This window comes from Nerophis ophidion, unplaced genomic scaffold (assembly GCF_033978795.1).
Source record: "Nerophis ophidion isolate RoL-2023_Sa unplaced genomic scaffold, RoL_Noph_v1.0 HiC_scaffold_205, whole genome shotgun sequence".
Lineage (NCBI taxonomy): Eukaryota > Metazoa > Chordata > Actinopteri > Syngnathiformes > Syngnathidae > Nerophis > Nerophis ophidion.
In genome coordinates this window covers 77,915-97,666 of record NW_026907127.1, presented here as the reverse complement: position 1 = coordinate 97,666, position 19,752 = coordinate 77,915, and the positions used below count along the sequence as shown (strand labels likewise).

Here is a 19,752-nt window from a genome sequence, read left to right as displayed (position 1 = left end):
CATGCATGCACAATCTTGCTCCTTTTAGACTGAATGCATGCACAATCTTGTTCATTTTTAGACTGCATGCATGCACGGCCTGTTGTTAGCATTCTGATATTCCCATGCTTGCTTTTTTGCTAATTTTACAGACCTGGGCAAAATACGAGGGCCACATGCAGCCCGTTAACATTTTCGTTCGTTCTACATTATTATCTTTATTTGTGCAGCCCTTTAAGACCCTCATGATTCAGGGTTATAGAAGTAAACATTGATTGATTGATTGATTGATTGACACACACACCTTTTACATGAAAAGTGTATTTGTCGTCATGATGTGCAGTCTTGGTTTGAAATGAGTAAGTCTTGAACTAGACTAAGTATATCAATGGTTGAAGTCAGCACTTTTACAGGAGTTACTACTGTAATATAGTTATTACTGTGATCTAGTTATTACTGTAATCTAGTTATTACTGTAATCCAGTTATTACTGTAATCCAGTTATTACTGTAATCTAGTTATTACTGTAATCTAGTTATTACTGTGATCTAGTTATTACTGTAATATAGTTATTACTGTAATCTAGTTATTACTGTAATCTAGTTATTACTGTAATCCAGTTATTACTGTAATCCAGTTATTACTGTAATCTAGTTATTACTGTAATCTAGTTATTACTGTGATCTAGTTATTACTGTAATCTAGTTATTACTGTAATCTAGTTATTACTGTAATCTAGTTATTACTGTGATCTAGTTATTACTGTAATCTAGTTATTACTGTAATCCAGTTATTACTGTAATCTAGTTATTACTGTAATCTAGTTATTACTGTAATGTAGTTATTACTGTGATCTAGTTATTACTGTAATCTAGTTATTACTGTAATCTAGTTATTACTGTGATCTAGTTATTACTGTAATCTAGTTATTACTGTGATCTAGTTATTACTGTAATCTAGTTATTACTGTAATCTAGTTATTACTGTAATCCAGTTATTACTGTAATCTAGTTATTACTGTAATCTAGTTATTACTGTAATCTAGTTATTACTGTAATCCAGTTATTACTGTAATCTAGTTATTACTGTAATCTAGTTATTACTGTAATCTAGTTATTACTGTAATCCAGTTATTACTGTAATCTAGTTATTACTGTAATCTAGTTATTACTGTGATCTAGTTATTACTGTAATCTAGTTATTACTGTAATCTAGTTATTACTGTAATCTAGGTCACAGCAGCTCACACCAGGAAGACAGCAGAGTAGGCGTGGCTTGTTTTCAGCCCCAAACACATGTGTTCCTGACTAGCACACCTGAGACATGGTGTGCTAGTATTCATACTACTACATATTGCCCTCATTGTGGCCCATGACAAGAAAGTCCAGCTAAGTTTCTGTGGATTGTGCTCAACAAGATGTGTGACTCTTCTTCTTTAAGATAGCAAAGTGTCTCCTTCTTTGGCTGTGACCTTCTTCAAGTGTTGGAAAACATTTCCCTCCAGGAAGGAGAATGTTTACTAACGTATAAAGAAGTGAAATGTCATCAGCGGGAAGGAGAATGTTTACTAACGTATAAAGAAGTTAGATGTCATCAGCGGGAAGGAGAATGTTTACTAACGTATAAACAAGTTAGATGTCATCAGCGGGAAGGAGAATGTTTACTAACGTATAAAGAAGTGAAATGTCATCAGCGGGAAGGAGAATGTTTCAAGTGCTGTTGTCCTCACCAGGAAACGGCGAGCAGCTGGCGGCCACCCTCAGATACCATCTTGGCGACGGGATGCTGGTCAGCGGCGGGGTGGGGTCTCACACCCGAGTCAAACCTCTGCAGGGTGACAGGTTGGAGTTGGGCGTGGTCAGTGGTCACACTTCATCCAGCATTGGTCCTAAATGCTGGTCCACACTCATGACCCCCCCATCCCCCCCCTTCAGAAAAACTACACGGTCTTTGTCAACCGAGTGGCGGTGGCACACGCTGACCTGATGGCCACCAACGGCGTGGTTCACGGCATGGACAGCATGGTCAAGCCACTGCGTGAGTCCAACTTTCACTTCCTGTTTGGACATCAGCCAACATGAGGTCATACAGTATGTCTGTTTGCAGCTCCCAAGGTGGACCCAGAACAAGCTGACGGGCCGGCCAGGGTGAGACCTTGAACGCAACACCCACCACCCACCACACGCCCCAAGACAAGTCCTAATCTTTTAGTCCACACCTGGACTAGTTAAGTCCATTAAGCTTTTCAAGCTGACCCGTCAGATATTCTACATCATTTTTTACATCTTGAACATCAACACTGTAGCTACCGTTATGACATTTTCTTCTAATGATCTCACCTTAGTCTTCAACTATTTACCGGTCGATCTACGTTCCCATCCTCACCTATGGTCATGAGCTGTGGGTCATGACCGAAAGGACAAGATCACGGGTACAAGCGGCCCAAATGAGTTTCCAGGTCTCTCCCTTAGAGATAGGGTGAGAAGCTCTGCCATCCGGGAGGAACTCAAAGTAAAGCCGCTGCTCCTCCACGTGGAGAGGAGCCAGATGAGGTGGTTTGGCCATCTGCTCAGGATGCCACCCGAACGCCTCCCTAAGGAGGTGTTTAGGGCACGTCCGAACGGTAGGAGGCCACGGGGAAGACCCAGGACATGTTGGGAAGACTATGTCTCCCGGCTGGCCTGGGAACGCCTCGGGATCCCCCGGGAAGAGCTGGACCAAGTGGCTGGGGAGAGAGAAGTCTGGGCATCCCTGCTTAGGCTGCTGCCCCCGCGACCCGACCTCGGGTGAGTGGAAGAAGATGGATGGATGGATGGATGGAAAGTGCAGACTTCAACCATTGATATACTTAGTCTATTTCAAGTCTTAGTCATTTCCAAACCAGACTGCACATCATGACGACCAATACACTTTTCATGTTAAAGATGTAAAACAAGAACGTCCTGCGGGCCGCATCCACAAGCTTAATGGGCTGCATGTGGCCTGTGGACCCTGTTTGGTCCAGGTCTGGACTCGCATGAACATTCCAAACTGGAAGGCAACACAGTAGCTAATTAAGCTTGGTGTGACTGCGCCACAAAAAGTAGTTCCTCTGCAAAGTGGCTGCAGCTTGGTTGTTATGCATGTACATAAAAGCCTGCTTGACACTTTGCACAGGTTTTTAAATACTTGATACATGACTCAAACACTGAGCTGCTAAATGTTTGCATGTACTAAATCACCTGATGATCTACTTAACTCGTGAGCAGAGGATCTGTTAAGTGAGCAAAATAAGGCATGCAATCCATCTTGCCTCTGTCTACATCCATCCATTTCTACCGCTTATTCCCTTTTGGGGTCGCTGGTGCCTATCTCAGCTACAATCGGGCGGAAGGCGGGGTACACCCTGGACAAGTCGCCACCTCATGGCAGGGCCAACACAGATAGACAACATTCACACACTAGGGACCATTTAGTGTTGCCAAACAACCTATCTACAGAAATATGGCAAATATTTGCTGATCGTGGAAAGGCCCACAATACTGGGAGGAAAATATCATGATTTTGCACACGCAATGTGATTTATTACATTGTTTTGTCAGCACTAGTTAGTATTTCATTTAGCATGTGCAAACATAGAAAAGCCCACAACACTGGGAGGAAAACATCATGATCAAAGCGCTTTGAGTACCTTGAAGGTAGAAAAGCGCTATACAAGTACAACCCATTTATTTAGCACATGCAGGATCCATCCATCCATCTTCAACCACTTATCTGGAATGTGGTGGTGGGGACAACAGCTCCAGCAGAGACCCCCAGACTTGCCTCTCCAGAGCAACATTAGCAACTTCCTCCTGGGGGATTCCCAAGCGTTTCCAGGCCAGAAAGGAGATGTAATCCCCCCATCCGGTCCTGGGCCTGCAGTGGGGGCCCCTCCCAGTGGGACGTGCAAGGAGGACCTACCCAGAGAGACGCTGTTGAGGTATCCGCACAAGATGCCCGCACCGCCTAAGCTGACTCCTTTCCAGGCGAAGGAGCAGCGGCTCTACTCCGAGTCTCTCTCGGGTGACTGAACTTCTCACCCTATCGCTAAGGGAGATGCCAGCCACCCTTCTGGTGAAACTCATTTCGGCCGCTTGTATCCGCCATTTTATTATTTGGACCCACATTCATGACCCACATTTCATGACCGTAGGTGAGAGTAGGAATGTACATAGCTCAGTAGACCGAGAGCTTTGCCTTCTGGCTCAGCTCTCGTTTGGTCACACCAACGCGGCAGATGGACTGCAATACTGCCCTAGCTGCTCCCATTCTCTGACTGATTTCCTTTTCCATCTTTCCTTCACTCGGCTGCGAAACCATCCAGTGAGAGTCAAAGTTCACAAACCGATGGTGCCACATCCTCTGCAAACAGCAGTGACACAACCTTATACCCCCCGAGACGCATCCCCTCTCCGCCATGGTCACAACTCTGCCTAGAAATGCTGACAATGAAAATCACAAACAGGATAGGTAACAGAGACACAACTCTCGCTTTGGTTGTACAGAGATTGGATGACCCTCTGGTCCCCCTTTTTGAATAGAAGAACCACCACCCAAGTCTGCCACTCTCTCGGCACTGTCCCAGACGTCCACGCAATGTTGTAAAGGCGTATCAACCATGACAGTCCCTCAACACCCAGAGCCTTCAGCATTTCTGGACGAATCTCGTCAACCCCCGGAACTTTGCACCTGTGGAGTTGTCCATCTACCTCAGTGACTTCACTCCGAGAGATCGATGTCAATCCCCCATCATCCTCAGGCTACGCTCCTGTCAGAGAGTGTGTCTGATATAGTTGGGTTCAGGAGTTCCTCAAAGTGCTCTTTCCAACGCCCCACGACTTCCTCACTTGAAGTCAGCAGAGTCCCATTCTTGCTGTACATAGCTTGGATGGTTCCCTGCTTCACCCTTCTGAGGTGGGGTATGGTCTTCCCAGACAGTTTTGATTCCGCCCGATAATCCGTCTCCATGGACTCCCTGAACTGCTCCCACACCCTTAGCCTCGTCCACAGCCACAGCCACTGTCCTGTCGGTACCTTGCGACTGCCTCCAGAGTCCCCCGGGATAACATACTTCAGTAGGATTGCTTCACTGACCACCGCTGTCCACCAGGGTGTTTGAGGGTTACCGCCCCTTTAGGCACCTAAGACCTCCTGGCCACAGCTCTCAGCTTTAGCAAAAGAGGCTTTGAACATTCCCCAGTCCTGTTCAATGTCTCCCACCTCCACAGGGATGGCAGAAAAGTCCCGTCGGAGGTGGGAGTTGAAGTCACTCCGAACAAAGGACTCTCCAAACATTCCCAGTTCACCAACACTACACGCTTGGGTTTGCCAGGTCTGTCCAGAGGTTTCCCCTTCCATCTGACCCAACCCGCCACCAGATGGTGATCAGTTGACAGTTCAGCCCCTCTCCTCACCTGAGTGTCCAAAACATACGGCCTCAGATCAGCTGATACGATTACAAAATAGATCATTGATCTTTGGCCTAGGGTGCTCTGGTACTAGGTACACCTATGAGCATCCTTATGCTTGAACGTGGTGTTTGTTATCACAAGTCCATGAGTAGCACAGAAGTCCAATAACAATCCACCACTCAGGTTCAGATCAGGGAGACCGTTCTTCCCAATCACGCCAGTCCAAGTATCACTGTCAATGCCCACATGCGAAGCCCCCCAGGAAAACTATAGAATATCCTACCAGCACCCCATACAGGACCCCACGCAAGGTATCCAAGAAAGCCAAATACTCTGAACTCTTTTTTGGTGCGTACACACAAACAACAGTCAGAATTTCCCCCCCACCAACCCTAAGGCGAAGGGATGTGACCTTCCTGTCTTCCGGGGTAAACTCCAACGTACAGGCACTCAGCCGGGGACTCGTGGATATCTCCACAACCGCCTGGGCCCTCACACCCTGAGCAACTCTAGAAGTGAACAAGATCCAGCCCTTGTCCAGGACTGGGGTTTCAGAGCACCTGCGATGCATAGAGGTAAGCCCTACCAGATCCAACCGGTAGCGCACCAGCTCAGGCTCCTTCTCCACCAGGGTCAAGATGTTCCACGTCCCAAAACTCAGCCTCTGCTGCCCCGAATTGGTCCGTCTGGAGCCTCCACTTTCACTGCCGTCCAATTGGCAGCGCACCTGACCCCACTGGTTCCGACTGTGGGTGTTAGGCCCACGTGGCGGAGAAAATTGTGTGTCCAAGTAGCTTCTTCGGGCTGAGCCCGGCCGGGATCCGTGGCTAGCCCGTCGACCAGATGCTCGCTGAGCTGACAAGCTCGGCCCTCCTCCGGGCCAGGTAACACAACTTCTGCTAGTTTGGTCCATGGGGGGTATCATAGTTTAGTAGTTTGAAAGCAATGCAAAAAGGGAGGTATTTAGAAATGTGTCTAGCGCACCATTCGCGGTAATAAAAATAAATTGTAGCTGCACTGAAAGTGTGCTTCTAAAATGTCCACAAAAAGTGGTAAATGTCTCCTGCATGTTTAGAAACAATACAACTCCACAGCATGATTACATGCATGTGCAGTAAATGAGTGTTTCCATGGCGAAGCCCACACAAAAGCTTCATTTAAGTAAGGCGCTCCGAGTTGTACCTGGTCTTAGTAAATCACAGGCTAACTAATAGTACAGACCATGTTTGGATCTGAGTAGACCGGTGACTATTTAACTCCATGTTTTGTCTTCTGTGCAGCAATCGGACGTGGGAAGCTTCAGGAACGGTGAGTTGTCCCCTGATTGTTGTTCCTGACCTCACTCCTGACAGTTCTTCTCTACGCAGACGCCCTTTTCCTCAAGGTCGTGCAGAGTGGCTCCAGCAGGACCATGAGCAGCAGGCCAGATGTTTGACTTTTCCTCAAGTGGCTCCAGCAGCAGGCCAGATGTTTAACTGTTGCTTGGCGTCAACGCTCATGTCCTGCTTTACTTTTCCTGCAATCGCCTGCTTGCTTTCTTGGCAGACAATTTGCCAGTGAGCACAGACACCTGCTGAAAGAATCAAACCTGAGTTATGAAGGCCAACTAAAGCGCTTGAGGACTTAAACGAAGAAGAAGGTTGAATATAAGCACATTCTTTACTTGTAGCAATGTTGCTAACTACTCACCAACATGCTGCAGCATCCGCTTTGCTACTTCTCTTATTTTGTCAACTCCAAGAGAAACCTTTCTTGTGTTGATGAAAAACAATCTGGGACATGTCAGAAAAAAACACATTTCTTGTCTTTTCTTCTTGTGGATGTCAGGTTAGCCCTCAAAATGTTTTTTTTCTGGTTGTCAAAATAAAGCCGGAGTGAATAAAAGTGAGTTTGGTGTAAATAAAAGTGAGTTTGGTGTAAATGTTAGCAAGTTATCATGCTAACAATGGCATGCCAACAGTTAGCATATACCAAGTTGTATGACTGAGGGGTACGGCAGCAAATATGGCACAAAACTTAGCATGGCATCATGCTAACGTTGGAAGGCCAGCAGTTAGCATTATGCTAACGTTAAAAGGCCAACAGTTAGCATGTGTCAATTAGCAAGTTATAATGCATTCCATTTATATTGGGAAGTCGGAATTTCCGACTTCCGAGTTGGAAGTTTCAACTGGGACGCCTCTCGAGGTTTGAATCATAGATCTATGCTAACAGATGATGTACGTCACGTACCAAGTTATGACTGTACGGCAGCAAAATTTGCTAAAAATGTTAGCATCCTATCATGCTAGTGTTTACATGCCAACAGTTATCATATGTCAAGTACCAAATTACTTGACAATTACCAAAGTACTCGCATGTCACATGGCAAGTTGTATGAATATGAGTTGTACGGTGTCAACATTTTTAAAAAATGTCCATGCTATCATGCTAACGTTAGCAGGAATTTCCACGTTACTGTTGTCTATTTTCTACTGGAACGCCCCTGAGGCCGGGTTTCCTCATTCCCATCACACCCGAGTTGTTTTTAAAGAAGACTCATCTAAATATAAACAAACACATTATTTCCGTTACAGTAACTCTGATAAGTTTTTGGGGCCCTCCATGAGATATGTATTGTTTGCATACTGTATGCTAACCATACTGTCGTGTTTGCATACTGTATGCTAACCATACTGTCGTGTTTGCATACTGTATGCTAACCATACTGTCGTGTTTGCATACTGTATGCTAACCATACTGTCGTGTTTGCATACTGTATGCTAACCATACTGTCGTGTTTGCATACTGTATGCTAACCATACTGTCGTGTTTGCATACTGTATGCTAACCATACTGTCGTGTTTGCATACTGTATGCTAACCATACTGTCGTGTTTGCATACTGTATGCTAACCATACTGTCGTGTTTGCATACTGTATGCTAACCATACTGTCGTGTTTGCATACTGTATGCTAACCATACTGTCGTGTCGACACCTTCTCCATCCAACCGAAAGACTGCATATTTTCCAATAAGTTCTTCATACTTTACACATTTGGCAAGTGCAAAATTAGTTTTTGTGGATGAGGCCATCTTGAATGTCACAAGTCTGCTGAGACCTCATTCCCAGCTCCGACTTCTATCTTCCCAGGTAACTTGAACGCAGCACATGGAGATATGTCAGACCTGCCTGTGTAGCGCCCATCTCAGTGGGGACGTGCCTATGTGGCAGCCATCTTAGTGGGGATTTCCCAAAGTCCTGACTTAAAGGTGTGGACAATGCTGAAGAAACAAGTCCATGTCAGAAATCCAACAAATCTAGCTGAAACATTGGAGCAGAAGCTTACCAGAAGCTTGTGGATGGCTACCAAAAGAGCCTCATTGCAGTGAAACTTGCCAAGGGACATGTAAGTAAAACGGTTATATGTCCCTTGGCAAGTTTTTTACAGCAAGGTGGTCTTGTCGTGGGCCTTAAGCCTGTCGCACCTCCACCGGTACCTGTGGTGGACTGTGCATGGCAGGGACGTCCTCTTCCCTGAGGCAGGCCTAAACCTGACCACATACCTTTCATTCAAAAAAGCGGTTATTCATCCTCTCCTTAAAAGACCTAACCTCGATCCTGACCTCATGGTAAACTACCGACCGGTGTCTCACCAACAACACTGTTTACATTTGTAGACAGTATCTACTGATGTGTGGACAACTGTAATGTACCAACATGTCCACTAGATGGAGCAACAGCACTGTTTACATTTGTAGACTGTATCAACTGATGTGTGGACACCTGTAATGTACCAACATGTCCACTAGATGGAGCAACAACACTGTTTACATTTGTAGACTGTATCTACTGATGTGTGGACAACTGTAATGTACCAACATGTCCACTAGATGGAGCAACAACACTGTTTACATTTGTAGACTGTATCTACTGATCTGTGGACAACTGTAATGTACCAACATGTCCACTAGATGGAGCAACAACACTGTTTACATTTGTAGACTGTATCTACTGATGTGTGGACAACTGTAATGTACCAACATGTCCACTAGATGGAGCAACAACACTGTTTACATTTGTAGACTGTATCTACTGATCTGTGGACAACTGTAATGTACCAACATGTCCACTAGATGGAGCAACAACACTGTTTACATTTGTAGACTGTATCTACTGATGTGTGGACACCTGTAATGTACCAACATGTCCACTAGATGGAGCAACAACACTGTTTACATTTGTAGACTGTATCTACTGATCTGTGGACAACTGTAATGTACCAACATGTCCACTAGATGGAGCAACAACACTGTTTACATTTGTAGACTGTATCTACTGATGTGTGGACAACTGTAATGTACCAACATGTCCACTAGATGGAGCAACAACACTGTTTACATTTGTAGACTGTATCTACTGATCTGTGGACAACTGTAATGTACCAACATGTCCACTAGATGGAGCAACAACACTGTTTACATTTGTAGACTGTATCTACTGATCTGTGGACAACTGTAATGTACCAACATGTCCACTAGATGGAGCAACAACACTGTTTACATTTGTAGACTGTATCTACTGATCTGTGGACAACTGTAATGTACCAACATGTCCACTAGATGGAGCAACAACACTGTTTACATTTGTAGACTGTATCTACTGATCTGTGGACAACTGTAATGTACCAACATGTCCACTAGATGGAGCAACAACACTGTTTACATTTGTAGACAGTATCTACTGATGTGTGGACAACTGTAATGTACCAACATGTCCACTAGATGGAGCAACAACACTGTTTACATTTGTAGACTGTATCTACTGATCTGTGGACAACTGTAATGTACCAACATGTCCACTAGATGGAGCAACAACACCGTTTACATTTGTAGACTGTATCTACTGATGTGTGGACAACTGTAATGTACCAACATGTCCACTAGATGGAGCAACAACACTGTTTACATTTGTAGACTGTATCTACTGATCTGTGGACAACTGTAATGTACCAACATGTCCACTAGATGGAGCAACAACCCTGTTTACATTTGTAGACAGTATCTACTGATGTGTGGACAACTGTAATGTACCAACATGTCCACTAGATGGAGCAACAACACTGTTTACATTTGTAGACTGTATCTACTGATGTGTGGACAACTGTAATGTACCAACATGTCCACTAGATGGAGCAACAACACTGTTTACATTTGTAGACTGTATCTCCAGATCTGTGGACAACTGTAATGTACCAACATGTCCACTAGATGGAGCAACAACACTGTTTACATTTGTAGACTGTATCTACTGATGTGTTTCAACTGTAATGTACCAACATGTCCACTAGATGGAGCAACAACACTGTTTACATTTGTAGACTGTATCTACTGATCTGTGAACAACTGTAATGTACCAACATGTCCACTAGATGGAGCAACAACACTGTTTACATTTGTAGACTGTATCTCCAGATCTGTGGACAACTGTAATGTACCAACATGTCCACTAGATGGAGCAACAACACTGTTTACATTTGTAGACTGTATCTCCAGATCTGTGGACAACTGTAATGTACCAACATGTCCACTAGATGGAGCAACAACACTGTTTACATTTGTAGACTGTATCTACTGATCTGTGGACAACTGTAATGTACCAACATGTCCACTAGATGGAGCAACAACACTGTTTACATTTGTAGACTGTATCTACTGATCTGTGGACAACTGTAATGTACCAACATGTCCACTAGATGGAGCACCAGCACTGTTTACATTTGTAGACTGTATCTACTGATCTGTGGACACCTGTAATGTACCAACATGTCCACTAGATGGAGCAACAACACTGTTTACATTTGTAGACAGTATCTCCAGATCTGTGGACAACTGTAATGTACCAACATGTCCACTAGATGGAGCAACAACACAGTTTACATTTGTAGACTGTATCAACTGATCTTTTTCAACTGTAATGTACCAACATGTCCACTAGATGGAGCAACAACACTGTTTACATTTGTAGACTGTATCTACTGATGTGTGGACAACTGTAATGTACCAACATGTCCACTAGATGGAGCAACAACACCGTTTACATTTGTAGACTGTATCTACTGATGTGTGGACAACTGTAATGTACCAACATGTCCACTAGATGGAGCAACAACACTGTTTACATTTGTAGACTGTATCTACTGATCTGTGGACAACTGTAATGTACCAACATGTCCACTAGATGGAGCAACAACCCTGTTTACATTTGTAGACAGTATCTACTGATGTGTGGACAACTGTAATGTACCAACATGTCCACTAGATGGAGCAACAACACTGTTTACATTTGTAGACTGTATCTACTGATGTGTGGACAACTGTAATGTACCAACATGTCCACTAGATGGAGCAACAACACTGTTTACATTTGTAGACTGTATCTCCAGATCTGTGGACAACTGTAATGTACCAACATGTCCACTAGATGGAGCAACAACACTGTTTACATTTGTAGACTGTATCTACTGATGTGTGGACAACTGTAATGTACCAACATGTCCACTAGATGGAGCAACAGCACTGTTTACATTTGTAGACTGTATCAACTGATGTGTGGACACCTGTAATGTACCAACATGTCCACTAGATGGAGCAACAACACTGTTTACATTTGTAGACTGTATCTACTGATCTGTGGACAACTGTAATGTACCAACATGTCCACTAGATGGAGCAACAACACTGTTTACATTTGTAGACTGTATCTACTGATCTGTGGACAACTGTAATGTACCAACATGTCCACTAGATGGAGCAACAACACTGTTTACATTTGTAGACTGTATCTACTGATCTGTGGACAACTGTAATGTACCAACATGTCCACTAGATGGAGCAACAACACTGTTTACATTTGTAGACTGTATCTACTGATGTGTGGACACCTGTAATGTACCAACATGTCCACTAGATGGAGCAACAACACTGTTTACATTTGTAGACTGTATCTACTGATGTGTGGACAAATGTAATGTACCAACATGTCCACTAGATGGAGCAACAACACTGTTTACATTTGTAGACTGTATCTACTGATCTGTGGACAACTGTAATGTACCAACATGTCCACTAGATGGAGCAACAACACTGTTTACATTTGTAGACTGTATCTACTGATGTGTGGACACCTGTAATGTACCAACATGTCCACTAGATGGAGCAACAACACTGTTTACATTTGTAGACTGTATCTACTGATCTGTGGACAACTGTAATGTACCAACATGTCCACTAGATGGAGCAACAACACTGTTTACATTTGTAGACTGTATCTACTGATCTGTGGACAACTGTAATGTACCAACATGTCCACTAGATGGAGCAACAACACTGTTTACATTTGTAGACTGTATCTACTGATGTGTGGACAACTGTAATGTACCAACATGTCCACTAGATGGAGCAACAACACTGTTTACATTTGTAGACAGTATCTACTGATGTGTGGACAACTGTAATGTACCAACATGTCCACTAGATGGAGCAACAACACTGTTTACATTTGTAGACTGTATCTACTGATCTGTGGACAACTGTAATGTACCAACATGTCCACTAGATGGAGCAACAACACCGTTTACATTTGTAGACTGTATCTACTGATGTGTGGACAACTGTAATGTACCAACATGTCCACTAGATGGAGCAACAACACTGTTTACATTTGTAGACTGTATCTACTGATCTGTGGACAACTGTAATGTACCAACATGTCCACTAGATGGAGCAACAACCCTGTTTACATTTGTAGACAGTATCTACTGATGTGTGGACAACTGTAATGTACCAACATGTCCACTAGATGGAGCAACAACACTGTTTACATTTGTAGACTGTATCTACTGATGTGTGGACAACTGTAATGTACCAACATGTCCACTAGATGGAGCAACAACACTGTTTACATTTGTAGACTGTATCTCCAGATCTGTGGACAACTGTAATGTACCAACATGTCCACTAGATGGAGCAACAACACTGTTTACATTTGTAGACTGTATCTACTGATGTGTTTCAACTGTAATGTACCAACATGTCCACTAGATGGAGCAACAACACTGTTTACATTTGTAGACTGTATCTACTGATCTGTGGACAACTGTAATGTACCAACATGTCCACTAGATGGAGCAACAACACTGTTTACATTTGTAGACTGTATCTCCAGATCTGTGGACAACTGTAATGTACCAACATGTCCACTAGATGGAGCAACAACACTGTTTACATTTGTAGACTGTATCTCCAGATCTGTGGACAACTGTAATGTACCAACATGTCCACTAGATGGAGCAACAACACTGTTTACATTTGTAGACTGTATCTACTGATCTGTGGACAACTGTAATGTACCAACATGTCCACTAGATGGAGCAACAACACTGTTTACATTTGTAGACTGTATCTACTGATCTGTGGACAACTGTAATGTACCAACATGTCCACTAGATGGAGCACCAGCACTGTTTACATTTGTAGACTGTATCTACTGATCTGTGGACACCTGTAATGTACCAACATGTCCACTAGATGGAGCAACAACACTGTTTACATTTGTAGACAGTATCTCCAGATCTGTGGACAACTGTAATGTACCAACATGTCCACTAGATGGAGCAACAACACAGTTTACATTTGTAGACTGTATCAACTGATCTTTTTCAACTGTAATGTACCAACATGTCCACTAGATGGAGCAACAACACTGTTTACATTTGTAGACTGTATCTACTGATGTGTGGACAACTGTAATGTACCAACATGTCCACTAGATGGAGCAACAACACCGTTTACATTTGTAGACTGTATCTACTGATGTGTGGACAACTGTAATGTGCCAACATGTCCACTAGATGGAGCAACAACACTGTTTACATTTGTAGACTGTATCTACTGATCTGTGGACAACTGTAATGTACCAACATGTCCACTAGATGGAGCAACAACCCTGTTTACAATTGTAGACAGTATCTACTGATGTGTGGACAACTGTAATGTACCAACATGTCCACTAGATGGAGCAACAACACTGTTTACATTTGTAGACTGTATCTACTGATGTGTGGACAACTGTAATGTACCAACATGTCCACTAGATGGAGCAACAACACTGTTTACATTTGTAGACTGTATCTCCAGATCTGTGGACAACTGTAATGTACCAACATGTCCACTAGATGGAGCAACAACACTGTTTACATTTGTAGACTGTATCTACTGATGTGTTTCAACTGTAATGTACCAACATGTCCACTAGATGGAGCAACAACACTGTTTACATTTGTAGACTGTATCTACTGATCTGTGGACAACTGTAATGTACCAACATGTCCACTAGATGGAGCAACAACACTGTTTACATTTGTAGACTGTATCTCCAGATCTGTGGACAACTGTAATGTACCAACATGTCCACTAGATGGAGCAACAACACTGTTTACATTTGTAGACTGTATCTCCAGATCTGTGGACAACTGTAATGTACCAACATGTCCACTAGATGGAGCAACAACACTGTTTACATTTGTAGACTGTATCTACTGATCTGTGGACAACTGTAATGTACCAACATGTCCACTAGATGGAGCAACAACACTGTTTACATTTGTAGACTGTATCTACTGATCTGTGGACAACTGTAATGTACCAACATGTCCACTAGATGGAGCACCAGCACTGTTTACATTTGTAGACTGTATCTACTGATCTGTGGACACCTGTAATGTACCAACATGTCCACTAGATGGAGCAACAACACTGTTTACATTTGTAGACAGTATCTCCAGATCTGTGGACAACTGTAATGTACCAACATGTCCACTAGATGGAGCAACAACACAGTTTACATTTGTAGACTGTATCAACTGATCTTTTTCAACTGTAATGTACCAACATGTCCACTAGATGGAGCAACAACACTGTTTACATTTGTAGACAGTATCTCCAGATCTGTGGACAACTGTAATGTACCAACATGTCCACTAGATGGAGCAACAGCACTGTTTACATTTGTAGACTGTATCTACTGATGTGTGGACAACTGTAATGTACCAACATGTCCACTAGATGGAGCAACAACACTGTTTACATTTGTAGACTGTATCTACTGATCTGTGGACAACTGTAATGTACCAACATGTCCACTAGATGGAGCACCAGCACTGTTTACATTTGTAGACTGTATCTACTGATCTGTGGACAACTGTAATGTACCAACATGTCCACTAGATGGAGCAACAACACTGTTTACATTTGTAGACTGTATCTCCAGATCTGTGGACAACTGTAATGTACCAACATGTCCACTAGATGGAGCAACAACACTGTTTACATTTGTAGACTGTATCTCCAGATCTGTGGACAACTGTAATGTACCAACATGTCCACTAGATGGAGCAACAACACTGTTTACATTTGTAGACTGTATCTACTGATCTGTGGACAACTGTAATGTACCAACATGTCCACTAGATGGAGCACCAGCACTGTTTACATTTGTAGACTGTATCTACTGATGTGTTTCAACTGTAATGTACCAACATGTCCACTAGATGGAGCAACAACACTGTTTACATTTGTAGACTGTATCTACTGATCTGTGGACAACTGTAATGTACCAACATGTCCACTAGATGGAGCACCAGCACTGTTTACATTTGTAGACTGTATCTACTGATCTGTGGACACCTGTAATGTACCAACATGTCCACTAGATGGAGCAACAACACTGTTTACATTTGTAGACAGTATCTCCAGATCTGTGGACAACTGTAATGTACCAACATGTCCACTCAATGGAGCAACAACACAGTTTACATTTGTAGACTGTATCAACTGATCTTTTTCAACTGTAATGTACCAACATGTCCACTAGATGGAGCAACAACACTGTTTACATTTGTAGACAGTATCTCCAGATCTGTGGACAACTGTAATGTACCAACATGTCCACTAGATGGAGCAACAGCACTGTTTACATTTGTAGACTGTATCTACTGATGTGTGGACAACTGTAATGTACCAACATGTCCACTAGATGGAGCAACAACACTGTTTACATTTGTAGACTGTATCTACTGATCTGTGGACAACTGTAATGTACCAACATGTCCACTAGATGGAGCACCAGCACTGTTTACATTTGTAGACAGTATCTCCAGATCTGTGGACAACTGTAATGTACCAACATGTCCACTAGATGGAGCAACAACACTGTTTACATTTGTAGACTGTATCTACCTATCTGTGGACAACTGTAATGTACCAACATGTCCACTAGATGGAGCAACAACACTGTTTACATTTGTAGACTGTATCAACTGATCTTTTTCAACTGTAATGTACCAACATGTCCACTAGATGGAGCACCAGCACTGTTTACATTTGTAGACTGTATCTACTGATGTGTGGACAACTGTAATGTACCAACATGTCCACTAGATGGAGCAACAACACTGTTTACATTTGTAGACTGTATCTACTGATGTGTTTCAACTGTAATGTACCAACATGTCCACTAGATGGAGCAACAGCACTATTTACATTTGTAGACTGTATCTACTGATGTGTTTCAACTGTAATGTACCAACATGTCCACTAGATGGAGCAACAACACTGTTTACATTTGTAGACTGTATCTACTGATGTGTGGACAACTGTAATGTACCAACATGTCCACTAGATGGAGCAACAACACTGTTTACATTTGTAGACTGTATCAACTGATCTTTTTCAACTGTAATGTACCAACATGTCCACTAGATGGAGCAACAGCACTATTTACATTTGTAGACTGTATCTACTGATCTGTGGACAACTGTAATCAATCAATCAATCAATATTTATTTATATAGCCCTAAATCACAAATGTCTCAAAGGACTGCACAAATCATTACGACTACAACATCGTCGGAAGAACCCACAAAAGGGCAAGGAAAACTCACACCCAGTGGGCAGAGAGAATTCACATCCAGTGGGACGCCAGTGACAATGCTGACTATGAGAAACCTTGGAGAGGACCTCAGATGTGGGCAACCCCCCCCCCCCCTCTAGGGGACCGAAAGCAATGGATGTGGAGCGGGTCTAACATGATACTGTGAAAGTTCAATCCATAGTGGCTCCAACACAGCCGCGAGAGTTCAGTTCAAGCGGATCCAAGACAGCAGCGAGAGTCCCGTGCACAGGAGACCATCTCAAGCGGAGGCGGATCAGCAGCGTAGAGATGTCCCCAACCGATACAGGCGAGGGGTCCATCCAGGGTCCCGACGAGCGGTCCATCCTGGGTCTCGACTCTGGACAGCCAGTACTTCATCCATGGTCATCGGACCGGACCCCCTCCACAAGGGAGGGGGGGACATAGGAGAAAGAAAAGAAGCGGCAGATCAACTGGTCTAAATAGGAGGTCTATTTAAAGGCTAGAGTATACAGATGAGTTTTAAGGTGAGACTTAAATGCTTCTACTGAGGTAGCATCTCCAACTGTTACCGGGAGGGCATTCCAGAGTACTGGAGCCCGAACGGAAAACGCTCTATAGCCCGCAGACTTTTTTTGGGCTCTAGGAATCACTAATAAGCCGGAGTCTTTTGAACGCAGATTTCTTGCCGGGACATATGGTACAATACAATCGGCAAGATAGGATGGAGCTAGACCGTGTAGTATTTTATACGTAAGTAGTAAAACCTTAAAGTCACATCTTAAGTGCACAGGAAGCCAGTGCAGGTGAGCCAGTATAGGTATATATGTATGTATATATGCATATAAAGGTATATACAGTATAGGTATATATGTATGTATATATGTATATAAAGGTATATACAGTATAGGTATATATGTATGTATATATGTATATAAAGGTATATACAGTATAGGTATATATGTATGTATATATGTATATAAAGGTATATACAGTATAGGTATATATGTATGTATATATGCATATAAAGGTATATACAGTATAGGTATATATGTATGTATATATGTATATAAAGGTATATACAGTATAGGTATATATGTATGTATATATGTATATAAAGGTATATACAGTATAGGTATATATGTATGTATATATGTATATAAAGGTATATACAGTATAGGTATATATGTATGTATATATGTATATAAAGGTATATACAGTATAGGTATATATGTATGTATATATGTATATAAAGGTATATACAGTATAGGTATATATGTATGTATATATGTATATAAAGGTATATACAGTACAGGCGTAATGTGATCAAACTTTCTTGTTCTTGTCAAAAGTCTAGCAGCCGCATTTTATACCAACTGTAATCTTTTAATGCTAGACATGGGGAGACCCCAAAATAATACGTTACAGTAATCGAGACGAGACGTAACAAACGCATGGATAATGATCTCAGCGTCTTTAGTGGACAAAATGGAGCGACATTTAGCGATATTACGGAGATGAAAGAAGGCCGTTTTAGTAACGCTTTTAATGTGTGCCTCAAAGGAGAGAGTTGGGTCGAAGATAATACCCAGATTCTTTACCGAGTCGCCTTGTTTAATTGTTTGGTTGTCAAATGTTAGAGTTGTATTATTAAATAGAGTTCGGTGTCTAGCAGGACCGATAATCAGCATTTCCGTTTTTTTGGCGTTGAGTTGCAAAAAGTTAGCGGACATCCATTGTTTAATTTCATTAAGACACGCCTCCAGCTGACTACAATCCGGCGTGTTGGTCAGCTTTAGGGGCATGTAGAGTTGGGTGTCATTAGCATAACAGTGAAAGCTAACACCGTATTTGCGTATGATGTCACCTAGCGGCAGCATGTAGATGCTGAAGAGTGCAGGGCCAAGGACCGAACCCTGGGGAACTCCACACGTTACCTTAACGTAGTCCGAGGTCACACTGTTATGGGAGACACACTGCATCCTATCAGTAAGATAAGAGTTAAACCAAGACAGGGCTGAGTCTGACATACCAATTCGTGTTTTGATACGCTCTAATAAAATATTATGATCGACGGCATCGAAAGCAGCGCTAAGATGGAGGAGCAGCAACATAGATGACGCATCAGAATCCATCGTTAGCAATAGATCATTAGTCAATTTTGCGAGGGCTGTCTCGGTCGAGTGATTTGCCCTGAAACCGGATTGAAAGGTTTCACATAGATTGTTAGACGCTAAGTGTTTTATTCCATTTACACGTTGTAACAATTCTTCTAATGTTATTTCATCAAAACGAGAGAAACTATTTCTGATATTTGCAGTATCCGCCGTATATACAATCGTGTCAGTGTTAATAGAACCCCGTTGTAGTTGGGACGCATTGTCTTTAATC

General features: G+C 42.7%; 1 protein-coding gene across 2 annotated transcripts in view; it reads left to right on the top strand.

Moving 5' to 3' along the window:
• Positions 1–7,316, top strand: part of tgfbi (transforming growth factor, beta-induced) — a 38,645-nt gene extending 31,329 nt beyond the window's left edge. For both annotated transcript variants that reach the window (XM_061893331.1, XM_061893332.1), the window contains exons 9-13: positions 1,712–1,836; positions 1,914–2,016; positions 2,086–2,126; positions 6,692–6,719; positions 6,779–7,316. In XM_061893331.1, coding sequence (XP_061749315.1) covers positions 1,712–1,836; positions 1,914–2,016; positions 2,086–2,126; positions 6,692–6,719; positions 6,779–6,846 — 365 coding nt within the window. In that variant the 3' untranslated portion in view covers positions 6,847–7,316. The remainder of the gene's footprint in view (positions 1–1,711; positions 1,837–1,913; positions 2,017–2,085; positions 2,127–6,691; positions 6,720–6,778) is intronic.
• Positions 7,317–19,752: the final 12,436 nt, after the last annotated feature.